The sequence below is a fragment of the Misgurnus anguillicaudatus genome, chromosome 2, assembly GCF_027580225.2.
Source record: "Misgurnus anguillicaudatus chromosome 2, ASM2758022v2, whole genome shotgun sequence".
NCBI lineage: Eukaryota > Metazoa > Chordata > Actinopteri > Cypriniformes > Cobitidae > Misgurnus > Misgurnus anguillicaudatus.
This window is the reverse complement of record NC_073338.2, coordinates 38,298,610-38,315,458: the sequence shown is the minus strand read 5'-3', so window position 1 is coordinate 38,315,458 and position 16,849 is coordinate 38,298,610. Positions and strand designations below refer to the sequence as shown.

The 16,849-nt window shown below is 38.9% G+C and overlaps 1 protein-coding gene across 1 annotated transcript in view; it reads right to left on the bottom strand.

The window, feature by feature from the left end:
- rem2 (RAS (RAD and GEM)-like GTP binding 2) overlaps nucleotides 1-16,602 on the bottom strand; it is a 34,857-nt gene extending 18,255 nt beyond the window's left edge. The window contains exons 1-3 of the mRNA XM_055203111.2: nucleotides 16,274-16,602; nucleotides 14,935-15,256; nucleotides 9,700-9,773 (exon numbers count right to left, since the gene is read on the bottom strand). Of these exons, the coding sequence (XP_055059086.1) occupies nucleotides 9,700-9,773; nucleotides 14,935-15,256; nucleotides 16,274-16,285 (408 nt within the window). The 5' untranslated portion in view covers nucleotides 16,286-16,602. The remainder of the gene's footprint in view (nucleotides 1-9,699; nucleotides 9,774-14,934; nucleotides 15,257-16,273) is intronic.
- Nucleotides 16,603-16,849: the final 247 nt, after the last annotated feature.

Sequence of the window (16,849 nt, the reverse complement as noted above, 5' to 3'; positions counted from 1 at the left end):
TCCATTCCAAACATAACTCTTGCTATATTTCTAACTCTTGCTAAGTTTCATTTGAATGAAATCAAATTTCCAAAGGTCACGGCCCATTAAGGCCTAATTGATTTATTGTGACAATAGCCGCAGAGCTTTCTGTTAATGTAGTGTACACAGGTAATCAGAGACAGGTTTGAAAGCAATGACATCATCTAACTCGTGCTGGAACACGAAACTGGAGCACGACGTAAATCCCAGCGCTGACCGACCAATGGCAAGACCGGAGGCAGAATACGTCTGCAGTTTGCGTAAGGAAGTGACTGACAATGTGAAGCTATTTTAAGGGGGGGGAAAATGATTTATTAAAAGGCATTCTTCCCTGTTGCTGTCAAAAGCACTTCAAGTCAGCAGGCTAACCTGGCCAGTCTAGACTTCACAGGGCTCTGAATGAGCTGATGTGTTAGGTGTAGATTGGCTGTATAAGAATCATGTAGTGAAAGTAAAATAACCTCAGCTACAGAACTGGGACATTCTGCATCTTTTTAAACTAGTACACAATGTAGCATTGTGAAAGAATGAGTTCATAGTACATTCTTTCTCTCTCACTGTTCCCTTTTACATGCTTCAGTTATTGCAATAAGTTGACAGTAAGGGTGCAGTCTGCAGCACTGACTGCAGTCATACAGGAAACGTTCAGCATCTTCTTAGTAGATCTGCTGACCTAGTTTTACAAAAGAGAAAGTGCTGATCCTTACAGATACCAAAGTAGCATACTGTTAATCGGCAAAAATTACATTTTGTCTCAAGAGAGCCCCGTAGGCATTTAAGTTTAGCCTATATACCAATACATTGTGTTTATTTTAACATATACTGTGAAACTTAAATTGTTTTAGACTAGAGTGTAAGAAATAAATGCTGAAAATGAATTTGACTTGGCAAGTCTTGACTCGAAGTCTGATAAGAGCATTGAAATAGTTGCATCTTAAAGGGATACTCCAGGCAAATATTAAAATTACCCCATGATTTACTCATCCTTAAGCAATTCGTGATACATATGTCCATCATCTTTCAGATGAGCACATTTGGAGTTTAGTAAATGTCTGTGCTCTTTAAAACAGGGATCATGGAACAACGTTTGACCTTAAAGCCCCAAAAGTACATTAATCCTTCACATAGGCTCCAATAGGTTAATAAAGGTCTTCTACGGGTAATCGATCAATGGCGGCGTTTCACGAAAACCTAGGGTAGGGCATAATGGCCGTACAAGGACATTCTCAATAACAAATAAATACCAGATCTATAAAACCATATTATATTTACAGTGGGGAAAATAAGTATTTTTATCAGTAATGGGGTTTTCTAAGTGAGCTATTGACACAAGATTTCCACCAGATGTAGCCTTCAAGCCAAATATTGAATTTATACAAAGAAATCAGAACACTTAAAAGGTATAGAGGAAGATTTTCTTTTTCCGTGTGGATCATCAAGACTATTGGTCATTCCAGTTGTCAATCATTCTGATGATATGTTGACGTAAGGCCAGTGTACGTGCTCGTCCCTAGGTTCACTTTCTGCACATGCGCACTTTGAGGTGTATATGTGTGGTGGGCTATGGCTTCAGCCATTCATTGAAGCTTGCGTTCTCACCGTGTTTTTTCAAAATGTCTGAGGTTTGCAAGAAAAAAAGTGTCTACGAATTGCATGACAAGAAGAGAAGGGCTCTGAAGAAAGAAACAAGACCAGAGTGTTTTTGGGAGAATATTTCACACGCTGGCGTGCGCTAAAAGCACAGATTGGGCTTCCCACTGATGCCTCAGTCACGAAGTTTCTACTTTGACAGGTAAAGTTTGGCATGCTATTTGGAGAAATTCATTTAAAATCACTGCTAGTAATAAAAATTGATGTAAGCTATGATTAGGGATGCTAGCCCTGGCACAAGTCACAAACCGCGCAGACACGGTAAACTTTTCAATGTATGAGCCATTCCAGGAAAGCAATTTTTATACAGAGCGAAGAGAAGAGGCTTGTGCATGCTCTCTCTCGTGCACACGATTAATAGGCGTTCCCTTTCGGGAGCAGGTAGAGTGTTGCGCATGTGCATTTTTTTTTAAAAGTTACTTTTTATACCTTTAAGTATACAAGTTGAGTCATAATAAATAAAGAGAAATGACACAGGGAAAAAGTATTGAACACACTTTATTTAATACTTTGTAGAAAAGCCTTTGTTGGTGATTACAACGCCTCTTGTATGGAAAGACCAGTTGTCTGCATTGCTCAGGAGGGATTTTATTAACTTTTATGAGATTTTATGAGTTTTATGAACTTTGATCTTAAGTTCTCTCCATAGATTTTCTATGGGATTTAGGTCAGGTGATTGACTGGGCCATTCAAGCAACTTGGATTTTCTTTCTTTGAAACCACTTCATTTTTTTCTTTGGCCTTGTGTTTGGGATTTATTGTCTTGCTGAAATGTCCAACCTCTTTTCATTTTCAGCTTTTTAGTAGATGGCAGCAGATTTTTATTTAGAATGTCCCGGTACATTTCTCCATTCTTCCTGGCTTTAATAATATGAAGTCTGCCAGTACTTCTTGCTGAAAAGCAGCCCCGTTGTGCAGTTTTTATTGCACAAGTAGCCATATTCAAAAGGCCGCAAATAATAAATAATTTATGAAAAAGTTCAAACAAATGTTTTCGATTTTAATTGCGAAAACACAAGTAAAGAACTACACTACCCACAATCTTTAAGTGAGATCCAATCACAATCATAACAGCAGCGGACATTATAAGTCCTCCTACAATGGGAACCCTGCTATTATAAATTGTGACTTCAAGACTTCACCATTATAAACTTACGTGATTCACCAGAGAGTTTTGGCGTAGTGAACGTTCGTTGCCATAAGTACATTGCGCAGTGACTCTCGTGAAATGCGTCCAATTGATTTCAAGATGGCATTGTTAGCGAAAACTAGTTATTGTAGTTTATAAAGTTTAAAACATGGATATTATTTTACAAAATCGCATCAATTACCCACAGAAGACCTTTATTAACCCATTAGAGCCGTATGGATAACTTCTGTAAAGGATAAATGCACAATTTTGGACTTGGAAAAACAAGGACATTTACTAAAATAACTTCAAATGTGTGCATCTGAAAGATGATGGATATATGCATCTTAGATAGATTGAGGGCGAGTACCTACATCATGGGGTAACTTTGACTTTTGGCTGGGGAATCAATTTATCTTCATAAAAAATGCTGGGTTATTTTCAACCCAGCGTTGGGTCAAAAAGAGATGAACCAGCCCGTTTGGTTGTAATTTAACCTTGCTGGGTTGTTTCAACTCTAAATGTTGGGTTCTTGCCACATTGAAAACCACCAATGATTTACTTTTAAGCATTCAGTTACATTTCAGACTTATTTTCATTTATTTAAATAAATCACAGCTTATTTCCTGCAAGGCAATATCGACTTTAATTTGATCAATTGTAATGTCTATCCACCATTTAACTAAAACTCTAATTAATGATAAAAACTACATAACTAAATTACCGACAGACTTCTGCACAACATCCTTTATTAGTAGCCTTTCATTTATCAACTGCAGATTAAAAATCAATGAACCGTGTAACCATAAGGGGAGCTCTGAATCTCAGCATCTGTAAAACAAATCATTACTCAATAGTTATAATGGGATTTTTGTTGGCTGTAACCACTGGTAGCCATGGCAACCCAGAACGGGCCAGGCGGGTACGGAACGTAATGCAGTTGCGGAGGTCACAGGTCACGTGATACGATGTGCCAAGAGATAATTTCAGAGAGAAATGGCGAAATGGAGTAAGAGAAAATGATGGAATTGGGCGAGTCTGAAGTACTTCCACTCAGTGCTCTCTCTCTCTCTCTGCCCTGGAATAAATCCAAAACTCCATTGACATTCATGCGTGTACGCACAAAGTAAGAAGGATTCAGAGAAACAAATAGCATATCAATCAAAAGAGATCTGATGAGACACAAGCAGGGGGGAATCATAGGAAAGCAGACCTGACCTGCCTAAGTCAGGTATACTTTGCCTAGGGAGTTGAATGCATTTGAATAATCAATGTGGTATTTTAAATATATGCACAACCCTATGATGCCTCATAACGGGCAAATGCATTTGAAAGAAACCTAGTGAACTGACTCAAAGACATTTCATGGCTCTGTTCCAAAGCATACAGAGCTTCTTCATTACGTAGGCAGCTGCCTGTAAAAGAATGTCCACATGAGACTCAATTTGCAATTGGTTTCAACAGAGTTTGATAAATAAGCAAATGAAAAAATAAAACGGCACATAAATACTGGGTAAAAGAACTTATTATGAAGTATTGATAAAAAATATTTCGAGTCGAACGAAGTTTATATTCAAAATCACACTCTCACCATATTGCAGTGCATACAAGCAATCTGGGCAGCAATATGAGATATCTTAAGAGGCACAATAATTAAGAAGCCGAACTTGAGGAACAGCCATGGGATTGTGACTGTGATGCCTTGATGACTCTGTAGGCAGCTCAATTTCAAAGCAGAGTATATGATTCATATGAAAATCACAACCATGTGCCTGTGTGATAGCTGATATGAGTCTGTGTGTTCCAGGCAAAATGTATCATCATATTTCAGAATATAAACATAATGCTGAGTAAAGATCAGGGTTCCCACACCTTAGTTAACTTCAAATTCAAGGACCTTTTAAGGACTTTCCAGGTCTAATACCCTCAAATTCAAGGACTAAATGTGGGGACACATTTCAAGTGAGAGCAGGGTTACATCGTGTTGCTTTTTAAGATACATTGTTACAGTTCGCTTTCGAGGGAACTAGCACTGCGTCACTGCGGTGACACTGTGGGGACGCCTCCAGGGGTAAGTGCGTCTGAATATGTATATCAAATTCAACCAATGTTGAGGCTTAACGACAAAGACAGTGTGACGCGAGAGCCAGGAAGTATATAACAATCTGTATATTGACAAAGACGGCGTTACAGGGACGCAGGAAGTATGGCAAGGGAGACGCAGCGTCTCATTCCCTTCTCAGGGAAAAACAGTTACATACGTAACCCGAGACGTTTTCATGTGTCAAACACAACTATGCAAAAAAGCATTTTGGTATGAATCAACATTCGCATACAGAAGATATAAGCATTTAAAGCGAACAGTTTAGCACGTGTGCTTAAAAAGTCTAACATTTTTATGATATTATCCTACACTACACAGGAAATAATATGGATTTTTTCCATAAAACTACTTGCATAAAATAGATTCAAGCACTTTCAATGACCTGTATCTATGTATGTATATTTTCAAAAACTTCCCAGTGCCTTGAATTTTTCCCCTCAGATTCACAAACTTTCAAGGATTTCAAGGACCCCTAAAAAGATACAGCCACACTACATGCATGGGTCTGTCAGGTAAACAACTTTGAGGAAAATATATGAATTTATGGAACCTATATGGAAAATATATATCGAGCGATAAGGTGGTTGATAAATGGAGAACCAAGGTCAGAACTAGGACAGAGAGATGAAGATGGATGTAAATAATTCAATGACAAATATGTTCCCCCACAAGGGTCAGCATCAAAGATACAACACAGTGTCAAAATCTTAGATGAAAATTAATCTCTGGAGTTAAACATCTAATTTAAATATGTGACCTTATATGTGAAATACAGGCAAATTTTTCATAATCTCAATCTTAAGAATTGACTTCATATTGATTTCAATCTTAGTCATGGTAATACTCAGTCAATATTTAATATATTTAAGTTATTTTTCACAGAATGTTCTTTACATTATATAGAGAAGATGATGTTTATTTAGAAAAAATAACTTTAGCTTGGTTTTCACAAACTGGGTTACATTTCTTTAGGAAATAAATGTGCAGGTTATAAAAGATTAGAACAAATAAACAAAAATAAACAAAATATGAAATAATTAAGGCTCTGCAGCCTGCACTATTTTGTTGTCATAATTACTATAATTAAACTGGTTACTACAAAATTACCATGGTGTTGCTATAAAAACCATGGTTAAATCAGTATTATGAACGATTGATGGTTTCACTATTGATGTTGCAAATGCACTAGTCACGACTAAGTCACGTCCTGTTAATACAGAGGTTCTCAACTCTGGCCCTCAAAATCCACTTTCCTCCAGAGTTCACCTCCGACCCCAATCAAACACACCAGAACCTGCTGATCAAGCTTTCACCGCTACCTATAAATTAGAGGCAAGTGTGCTGAACCATGGCTGGATCTAATGTATGCAGGAGGGTAGATATCAAGGTATATGGTTGGTGACCAAGTGGCAAGGTTATAACACCCTGCAAAATTATTTTATAGCGGATGCACATAAACTATAAACGGATCCTAAACTTCAGGAGTTGCATGCAGCAGAAATGAACAAATTAGAGGAAACTGAAAACAATTTCCCCTAAAGTAAAAGGAAACAGAAACGATAAACAACAGACAACCTCTGCTGGAGGGTCAAGAGCAGAACACCATGTTTCTAATCTACTTTCTCATCCATTCCTTTGAAGTCTCTATTAACCTCTGTTTCCCTCTCTCTCTCTCTGTCTCTCTCTCGCGCACACGTGATTCATGTCTGTTTCTCCCATTTAACAGAGCTGTGCATCAACCATGTACATTTTATTTTGTGTTTTAGAAAAGCTCAGATTTTAGTAAAAGAAATTCTGCATTTGAGACCCGTTGCCATTGTTTTGACAATCAGCACACAGATACACACAATAATCAACGCAATTTTGTTTGTAAATATTTAAATATATGCAAGAATTACCAATCACCATATTATGACATGATTGCAAGTTGGATTAACCTATAAAAAGAAATACTTCAATTTGTAATTCACTATTTAGGTTGAAAAAGCTTACATTTTTAGGTGTTACCAATTATTAAATTAATTTTTTAAGTAGATCCAACTTTTTACAGTATGTATGATGTCAAATGGTTGCGATCAAAACCAATTCTTTTAATGCCACAGTGAGGTAAACATGTCTTCAACTGGTAGATTGTAAAATGTGAAGCAGAAGATGAGAGTTACATCAACGTCTTCTCTTCAGCCCTTTCAATATGAAGCAGAGAGTAACAATACAGAAAACATATAAACGAAAGATGATACAATGAAGACAATCTGAGAGGTAATAAGGTGGGAGTGTGGAGTAAAATATTCTCACCTTTAAAACTAGTAGACATCATAGTGTTTACTATAGTAAACTGTAGTAATATTTCGCAACAACTATTACACGTCATCAACCTAGAATGCATGCGTGAAACATAATGGGGGCCTCCATAGGTTAATTTGTTTTTTTAAGTAATGAAAATATTTAAGCAGTGGCAGCTCGTGACTGCTCATCAGAGGGGCGTAAATTCAAAATATGTGTTCGTAGTGTCGTGTGTTGCTTGCGTTTTCGAAGTGTGTGTTTGTTGCGTCGTGTGAACCATGTGCATCACGTGTTTTGTCGGGGTGGGTTCCTGCTGCACACGCGTAAAAGCTGTTTGTGATGGAAGAGACGCTCACGTTCACAAAATACACGCAAGACACTCCCTTTACAGTAAACTCTGATTATGCATGAGATTATATGAGTATCTGGCAAACACGAGCATCTCTGTTATCATAAACCCTTTAGACGCATCTGCAGCAGGCACTTATTTTGACAAGACACGTGATGCACACAGGATCTCCCGACGCGCAGAACACATATTTTGAAATAAGGAACCACACGCATGACGGGCTACATACATGTTGTGACGAACTTCGCATCGAGCACCCTCCAAAAAAGTAGTCACCGGCCGCCACTGTATTTAATGTCTGTTTAAAGTAAATTTTGAGAACTGTTTCTAAATACATCATAAGTGTTAGAAATGTATTGATAAAACACATTAAAAGACTGTGACCTATGTGATACTGAATTATGGAGTTTTATTGGGGGGGCCTAAAATTTTGATTCAATGACGCACCGCAGCCACAAAGCATGGCGCCACCCCTAACACAATTGTAAGCACCCATTTAGGTAGTAGCGGTATTCTAAAGTTGAAAGAGACAGCAGCTTTTCCGAAAGTGGGCGTGTTTTCAGCACTGACCGCGACCACGCCCCCAGTTTTGAGAGCAGAGAATCCTGCCTATAAGAATTTGAAAACTTATTTTATTTATTTGACTTTTTTCATTATTCAAATTTGTCTGGGTGGTTAATAGCACATTTTTCTGTGGTGTGACAAACTGAGAACATATTTAATATCGGACTTACATGGACTTTAATGTGTTTCTATCAATAGATTTTAGTAGCCTGGGTGCCAGCTGAACTTAGCCCCGCCCACAACATTTCAGGACGGGAAGTTTGGTCTGGAGTGGCTCCGTTGTAGCGCTACTATGCTCAAACAAAAACTGTTCGGGCCATTCAAATTGTCAGGGAGGGCTTTATACAATGATGGACAGATGATCAACAGTAACGTAAATCAACCACGTCAAAGAGCGCTTGTGTTGAATCTGTTTACAACAAAGACGGCTGCAGCTGGAGAATTGAGATGTGAAGATTCTGCTATTGAATCTGTTCTAGAAGATATCGACAGCGCATTGATTTTAAAAGAGGAACAGAGAAACAGGATCAAGGCATTTGTTGATCGGAAAAATGTTTTTGCTGTCCCTCCTACTGGATTCAGAAAAAGTTTAAATTATCAGCAGGCTCGGCGTGCATGGTCAACTCGGAGTGCACGACAACGTGGATATAACTAGCGGTCATTGCCAGCTCCTTTTCGGAAGCCTGTGAATGAAGTTAATCTAACTTACAAATGGTAATGGACAGTCTGACTGTATGACCTAGTAAATAACTCACAATTTCGTGAAATGAATGAAATGTTGTAATGTTTACGTTCACTAACTCAGACTTAGTACAATCATAACGTTAGTCTCATTGTAGCAAAATAAAGAGCAGTCCAGGGGCCTCATTTATAAAACTGTGTGTAGGATCCTTACTAAAATTTACGTACGCACAAAAGCCAAAATAGGCATACGCCAAAAATAACAGAACTTATAAAACAAAGCAATGTTCTCTTTATAAATCACAAATCACCTGCAAGTGTGCGTACATGAATCATCCTCAAATGCCACCCTGCAAGCCCATTCACCCATTAAGTTTTTTTTATAGATCACAACCTTTGCGTGGGAAGTGGCGTACGCACACTTTATAAATGAGGCCCCAGGTCAGGCTGCAAAAGAGGACCGACGCCACTTCAACATACGCCGTCGTCACACATTCGGTTGATCTGATTGGTTGTAGGTCTATCCAATTGAGTGCAGAGGCATTTTTTGTCCAGATTCGATTGAAACACGCCCCATAATCACAGCCCAATGGAGCGGTATCAGACTCAAATTCTGACTAGAATTGAGAATGACAACATCAGGCTAAGATTTTAGTAGTAAAAGACAAATAAGTCTTCATAGCTGAGGTACCCTTTAAAGGGAAATAGAAAATGTTGGAAAACATCATAAAATAATTAAGTTTAAAAGTACATAATGACCTTGCAAAACAAACTTTGCAAGGAGTTTTGGGCTTTAGGGTTTAGAAAAAATATAAATTATTTTAGAGAACAGCAAGATACTGCCTTGAAATATAAACCACCTTGTAATGAAAGCCTCAGTCTGCTTTATACATTTGTAAGTATGCGTATTTGACTCACCTGTTTCCAATTGTCATATACTAAAATTGTGCTGTCCTCATCATCCACGGTAACTCGTCTTTGGTAACCCTCATCTGCAACACACAAATACCTCTTTTAATAACCGACATTAAAGCGTGAGAAAATGAAATCACCTATGTTCATTCAGCTGCTATTTTTTTTACAGTCGAGCAGAAGCTGGTAATTTCACCGGGTTCAAATGCATAATAACACATCAGGGAAAAGAATACAAAAGACGTTTTGAAAGCAGAGTTCAGAATTAGACTCGAGACGTTGCGCAACAATAATCTCACTAAGGTCGTGATACAGAATTGATGCACAAGGGCACTCAGATTGTGTCTGATTGGCTCTTTATCCCCTAGTAAATGACATGCTCGGTTTTGTGCAGCACTCTGCTGGTTTTCTCCCACATCATTAAGACACAATATGATGAAAGACCTGCAACAAGATGGATGCCTTCATAGCACCCACTTTTTCCAATCAAATCCTGAGAGCCTTACACTAGTGATCTCGGGTGTCTGTGAGGTGATAACTGTACGTGTTTCATCCACAGCAAAGCTAAGAATAGGACAGTCCTTCACATCCAACTTCAACTTGAGTCTTAGCAAAAAAAAGCCTAGACTATATAACCATAAGTTATATTACACTTATCTAGGGCTGCATAATGATAAATCGCAGCTAATCGTTTCCAGAATAAAAGTTTTTGTTTATATCATCATCATCGTGTGTGTACTTTGTATACTAATATATATACCGATCGGTGGCTGACTTGAAGCAGTGCATTCCGGTTAGTAATTTTGTCCGACTTAAGCTGGCGCTGCAGGCACGTGACTGTGTCATGTGGTTTTTAAGTACCACGAGAGCGATTTGAGATCAGCCGCCGGAGTCAGCCAGCGCAGCTTGCGAAGAGGAGCTGCACGGGCTGTAATGACGACACAGATGTTTCACGATTGGTCGGATTCACCACATGACAACAATCACGTGTGTTTCGTGTTTCTTTTCACGCCCTCAGTATCACAGATGCTCACAAATCTGTATTTTTATAACAGTTAAAGCTATTTTCATGTAGTCGCGATGTTATGTCATCTTTATCAAATAAAATGGATAAAAAACGTAGACCCCACAACATTGGTATTTAAATAATATATGCTTATGCTGAACTTTATTATTGTAAAAACAGATGCTGTAAGCCTCTTCAGTTCCACTCATGCTCATAGACCAGTGCTTCTCAAATAGTGGGGCGGGACCCCCAGGGGGGGCTCGAAGCGACACCAGGGGGGGCGCGCGAGACCCCAGGGAAAATACTTTTTCAGGAAGTGATTTTTTTGCACCGTCACTTAAAGACATTACTCCCCAATCACTCTGATAAGCCGCTTGTGGTTTTTATTATTATTTATTGATTATATTTAAATTTTCAGTATCAAATGGTCAAAAAATATTATACTTTAAATAAGGATTGATTTTTTTTTATTTCATGCAAATTGATGCATTTTAAGTCTTTTCTGTTACAGACTAAAAAACAATGTTAATAAAGTTATTCTTTGTTGTAAGTTGATCAATATTTCTTTTTTTGTGTTTTCTTTTTGTGTTTAAGGATACAATGTTTTGCAGATGTGTAATTTAATAACAAATTATACTATTTTCAGTCGCGGCGGAGAGTTGGGGGGGCGTGAAATGTTTACCTCTTCCTAGGGGGTGCGTGACAGAAAATAATTGAGAAGCACTGTCATAGACGGACATTCAAAACAGTATAATTCACTTTTTATGTAGTTTACATCTTACAAATCATGTTTAATGCGATTAAGCAAGCAAACGACACGTGATCAGCCATGCTTGACGTAAATGCCGCGAACTATGGGAACCACAGCGCGTCCAACTTCACGTCTCCGTTTTCAGCTCCTCCCCGCCTGCACGCGGCTAATCTCGCCGATCGGTTACATCCAGCCACAGCCGATGTCGAACACACCTAGTGCTTTGAAGAGAGGAGGAGATTTGCATTTTTAATTAAAGGTGACATAGAATGATTGAATGATTATTTATCTTTGTTCCATGATGTGACATGTAGACAACAAAATTTTGGTTGGGTCTGTAATGCCTTGAAGCTTCCTAAAAACCTCTCTCAGAAAGCTATATTAGAGAGGGGGATTTTAAACACGTGGTTTTGCACCTATTTGGCATCCTTTTGGGCTTAACTGGCAACCTCATTATGAAATGCAAGCACTTGATGCTGATTGGGTGCCTTTGCTGCCACTCAAACAAATGTAAACTTCACCGCCATTTTCTGGCAGACATTTCAAAAGTAGGAATTTCTATGAAACTAAGATGTTCAGAATGTCTAGCACTTTCGTATGTTCGTGAATGTGGGTAGACTACCGTTATTCAACAAAGACAAGGTAAAACATTTTTGCATTCTCTGTCACCTTTAAAGATTATAAGGGCACATGATTTTTTTTTAAATAATGAAGCTCACAGATAAGTCATTTGTAAAAAAATACCACAATATTATAAAACAAATTACAGTTTTTTATTTAATTTCATGGAAACTTTAATATATAAGGTTTTATTTTTTTTATTATTTATGCATGTGTGTATTTATTTTTACATAATTCTTATATACACAGTACACACACAGGTATGATGCAAACAAAACTTTAATTCTGCAAACAAGCAATTAGTTGCGATTTATCGTTATGTATAGGGCTGGGCCGTTTTTTTTTTTTTTACCGCGGTCAGTAATCAACAAATTCCCGCGGTTTTGCGGTTTATTGGCAAGACAACGAGTTAAATAACATGCATGATTTATTTATCTTCAATACAAAAAATGTTAACGCATTGTGCGTGTCCACACATACCGACAGACATTTCGCCACTTTCCTATCCTTAATTTGTGAATAGCCTGTAAATGACGCAAATTATTGCTGCCTGACGGTCTGGTAAAATAACCATTTGTATGAGAAATCACTTGTACTGCATATGTGTCCGTGCTTGAGTATAGCTGGGAAGCTGCATGGAGACGCGCGTGTGCAAGATGACGCGGTCCGTCTGTCTCGCGCGCACCCGGGCAGTCCGCGTCTGTCTCTCGCGCGCCTGGGCAGTCCGCCTCTGTCTCGCGTGCTCGGACAGACCGCTTCTTTCCTCGACCCTTACCATAAACATCTGTCTTTTTCCACAAACAGAGAAAGAAGACGCAAAAGCAAAACTTTTTGAAATGTGTCCTGCTTTAGAAATGGCCACTGTTGTAGGCTAGATGAAAAAGAGAATCTAACCTCTTTGGATATTAATCCTCGGACTGATCGCGTGCTCTTTATGTTGCGTGAAAATTTGATAATGTATGACACCTGATTCTGTTGTTGATCTGTTGTGGCTGTTTGCACGTTCAAATTAGATAAAATGTTTGTATTACTTTAAACGAGTGACAGACAACGTCACCTGTATTTCTACTCAATCATATCATTTAATATTCAGTTAACAAGTTGCGGTTGTTAACAAGCTGCGTGTATAACATCCCCACATTAACACACAAGTGCAGGCAAATGTTTCAAAGTTTTTTTTTTCAGTTATGACGGTGAGGAGCTTAGACCCCGCGGCATGGGTCACGTGACCGCGGTATGGCGGTAATCCGGTTACCGCCCCAGGCCTAGTTATGTATCCCTACGCTACATAAGCTATATCATATACTTTTCCTTACAACACACTCACGATTGACCATCAATCTTAGGCTATGTCCACACGAAGCCGGTGCATTCCCTATCCGATCATTTTTTTTCCTTGCTCTAAAAAAATAATCCGTAAACACGAAACCACTGAAACCGACTGAAAGCGGTGTAGTATATATGCCGGACCAGTATGGGGCGCTGTAATTCTGCCACAGATATACACTATACACGGAGAAGAAGACTTTGAGCATGCGCATAACCAACGTATGGTGTTGTCCATTATCGCTTGTTGGTCACCACAATTGCATAGAAGCAATAGATTTTGCTGTAATAAAGCTAGTAGGCTTTAGTAGCTTCTGTAGCACGAACACAATCACGTAGTCCACCGTTATTGTTGCTGCTGTTACGTGTGACGCTTCCGACACGTGATGTGATGACGTTTTCGCTTCACAAAATATACGGATTGGCTGTACAGACGAAACCGCAAGTGTGTCGGTTTCAGATTTTTCCACTTTAGGACCTGGTTTCAAAAAATAGCGGATTCAGTCTCCCAAAACCCGGATCCATGTGGATGAAACGCCAATACGATAACAAATTTATACGTATGCAGTGATACGCGTCTCCGTGTGGACAGCCCCTTAATGTCAACAGTGCTGTTAGGTTATTTTGGCTTATAGGGACAGTAAGTAGGATTTTCCCCCATCTAGTGGTGAAATTGTATTTTGCTTTTACACGAATAGTGCTCTCCAGCGCCTCGCTTTTCAAAATGCGTTTTGCAACTACGATAGCCGTTATATAATCACTGATCTCCTTGTCCGTTTCAGCTGGTTCATGTGTTCTGAACGAAAACGTGTTGTGGAAACGCGTTGCGGTAGGCTAGTGCTTTTTGTCCCTCTCTGCTATAGATTTCAATATGGCGGACCGACATGGAAACCTTCTTGGACTTACCTGTTCAATGTAAATAAAGAAAAGAATTTCCAAGCTTACAAAGAAAAGCCAGATCATTGCCAGAGGTCATCTGACACCAATGAAGACATATTTTAAATAAAAAACATTGATTTTGACTAATAAAATACTTAAAAAAACTACACATTGTCCATTAAAAGCTCATAATCATAGGGGGGGCATTTTTAGCGCTTGTGGTTCATAGCACAATATGTTTCTACACAGGTTCTACATTGATGATGTTTACTAATAAAAATGGTTCCCTATGATTACGAGCCACTGAACCACTTTTTTAGAGTTTATATAGACATGTTAATTGTTGTGTATATTGAATTGAATTAAATATGTGTACAGATTTATATAAATCAGTTGTGAATCTTTGATGTCTATTAAAATATATTATCATATATCCATCTCACGCTGTCACTTCTCTTACTACTGTTAAGACTGCTATTTCTCATTCCTTTATTTAACCAGATAAAGTCAAACTTGCTATCCCTTTTCCAAAAGTGTCCTGGCCAAAACGAGCAGCAACAGAAATATACAATTTCACAAAATATCAACACATGTTGATCAGAACAGCACCTTGAACTTATGTATATGGTTAAGTGACACAAAAGGGCCAAATCTTTACCGGCTGCGTGGGTTTCCGAGTCTACCGAGAGTGATCTGTCCGACAGTCCAGCAAGAGAAAGTGCTAGAGACGATTTGCCGACACCATTTTGACCCAGCAGTACTATCCGAAGGGGCCCGTAGTACTTTTGCTGGGGTGGTTTTGGCGGAGGAGAATCTTGGGCATCGCTGACACTGATTTGTGGAGTCCCAGACACGTCGAGCCCCGGTGTCCAATCGTAGTCCTCGGACACCGCCTCTTCCCGCTTTAACTGATGCTTGATCGGCAAGGGGGTGCTGCCCCTGCGTAGCTGTGGGGCAGTCGATAGAGTTAAGCCAAAATCCTGCAAAATTCAAGGAAAGGTATTAACATCTTATAAGATTAAAAAATGTGTTTCCACAGTAAAACTGACAATCAAACACAAATAAGGTCCACATGATATCTACATTAATAATGTGCAGAAATAATTTACACTGTAGGGGAAGGATTATGATCCTTTGGGATTCATGGGGTTGTGCACTTGAGATAAAAGTGGGTCAAAACGCAAACAATGTGTCCACATCTACCATATGATCCCATTTACAGAAGCAAGCATGTGCTGCCTAAATAAAAAAAAAGTAAGAGTATCCCAAAAGACAAAAAAGTTAAGTAAAATGTAATGAGATGCTACAGTCTTAAGGCTGTTAGGGCTTGGCCCATCCATTTCCATCAACGGTAATCACCAAGGGAAATCTTAAACTCTTTCCCAGAGTTTAATATCAAGAGCAACCACCATTAATATTAATACAGCAATTAATCTACTCGTAGCACTGCAGGGGAACCGAAACCTTGTACGCCTGATCTAATGTCCGACATGAAGGACACATACAGACAGCCAATTATACTAATTGAAAGGACTTGATTAATAAATCATAGACTTTGTGGGTAAAACAGTCAAACAATACGATTCATGCCACCAGGGGAGAGGTAGCTAACCCAAGTTAACACCTACTTTTAGTAACCATTTACAAATTCCAGGAATATTTAAGTGCTATGCCTTAATTAAATGACTACAATAATCATAGTAATTAATCAACTAGAAAATGCACAATAAATGAACACTACTATTAGGTAACAATTATTATGTTCCTTTAAATGTTTTTCTTTTTGCATGACAAGGTAATTTAACTGAAAAAGGCTACAATAAATTTCTATCATCTGCACAGGAATGTTCTCAAAAACACAATGAAATAAAGTGACAAAAGGTGCAGAGGATGAGAGGGCGTGTGCACGCATCCCAAGTCAAGCACCCTCAAACAAACACACACACACACACACACACACACACACACACACACACATGGGATACCGATGCTCTTACCTGGTCCGACATCTTCAGTCCTTTAGTTCATCTGTTATCAGCGATAAGCTCCGTCCCTGTCATCTCACTGAATGTCAAACGCGGCGCGAGCGAGCGTCGGTGGGGATTGTTACATTACACGCGACTCATATGCCATCACATTGCTGTAATCTATAAAAAGAAGCGCTCCCGGTGTAACTATGACTGTAACTGTACAAAATATCCCCCTTTTCACGCTGACTTAACGGTAAACATTCAAATTCTCCTTTGTGTACGACTGCGACGCACCACTCGGGTATTACCGTTCACCTGAGCATCCCTTATGTCTTTATAGTGGCGTTTCATAGGAGAGCGTGCGGCCCCGCCCACGCGCTGAAGACACGCCCCTTCATTCCTGTTATTACCTGAATCTCTCTCTCTCTCTCTCTCTCTCTCTCTCTCTCTCTCTCTCTCTCTCTCTCTCTCTCTCTCTCTCTCTCTCTCTCTCTCAAACGCTTCGTCCAATAAGCGCTTTGTTTCATACAGTAATGAATCTTTTTATGAAGTATCCATTTTTCGAGCGCTTGTAAATTAAGTACTCGTTTAATTTTATTGCAG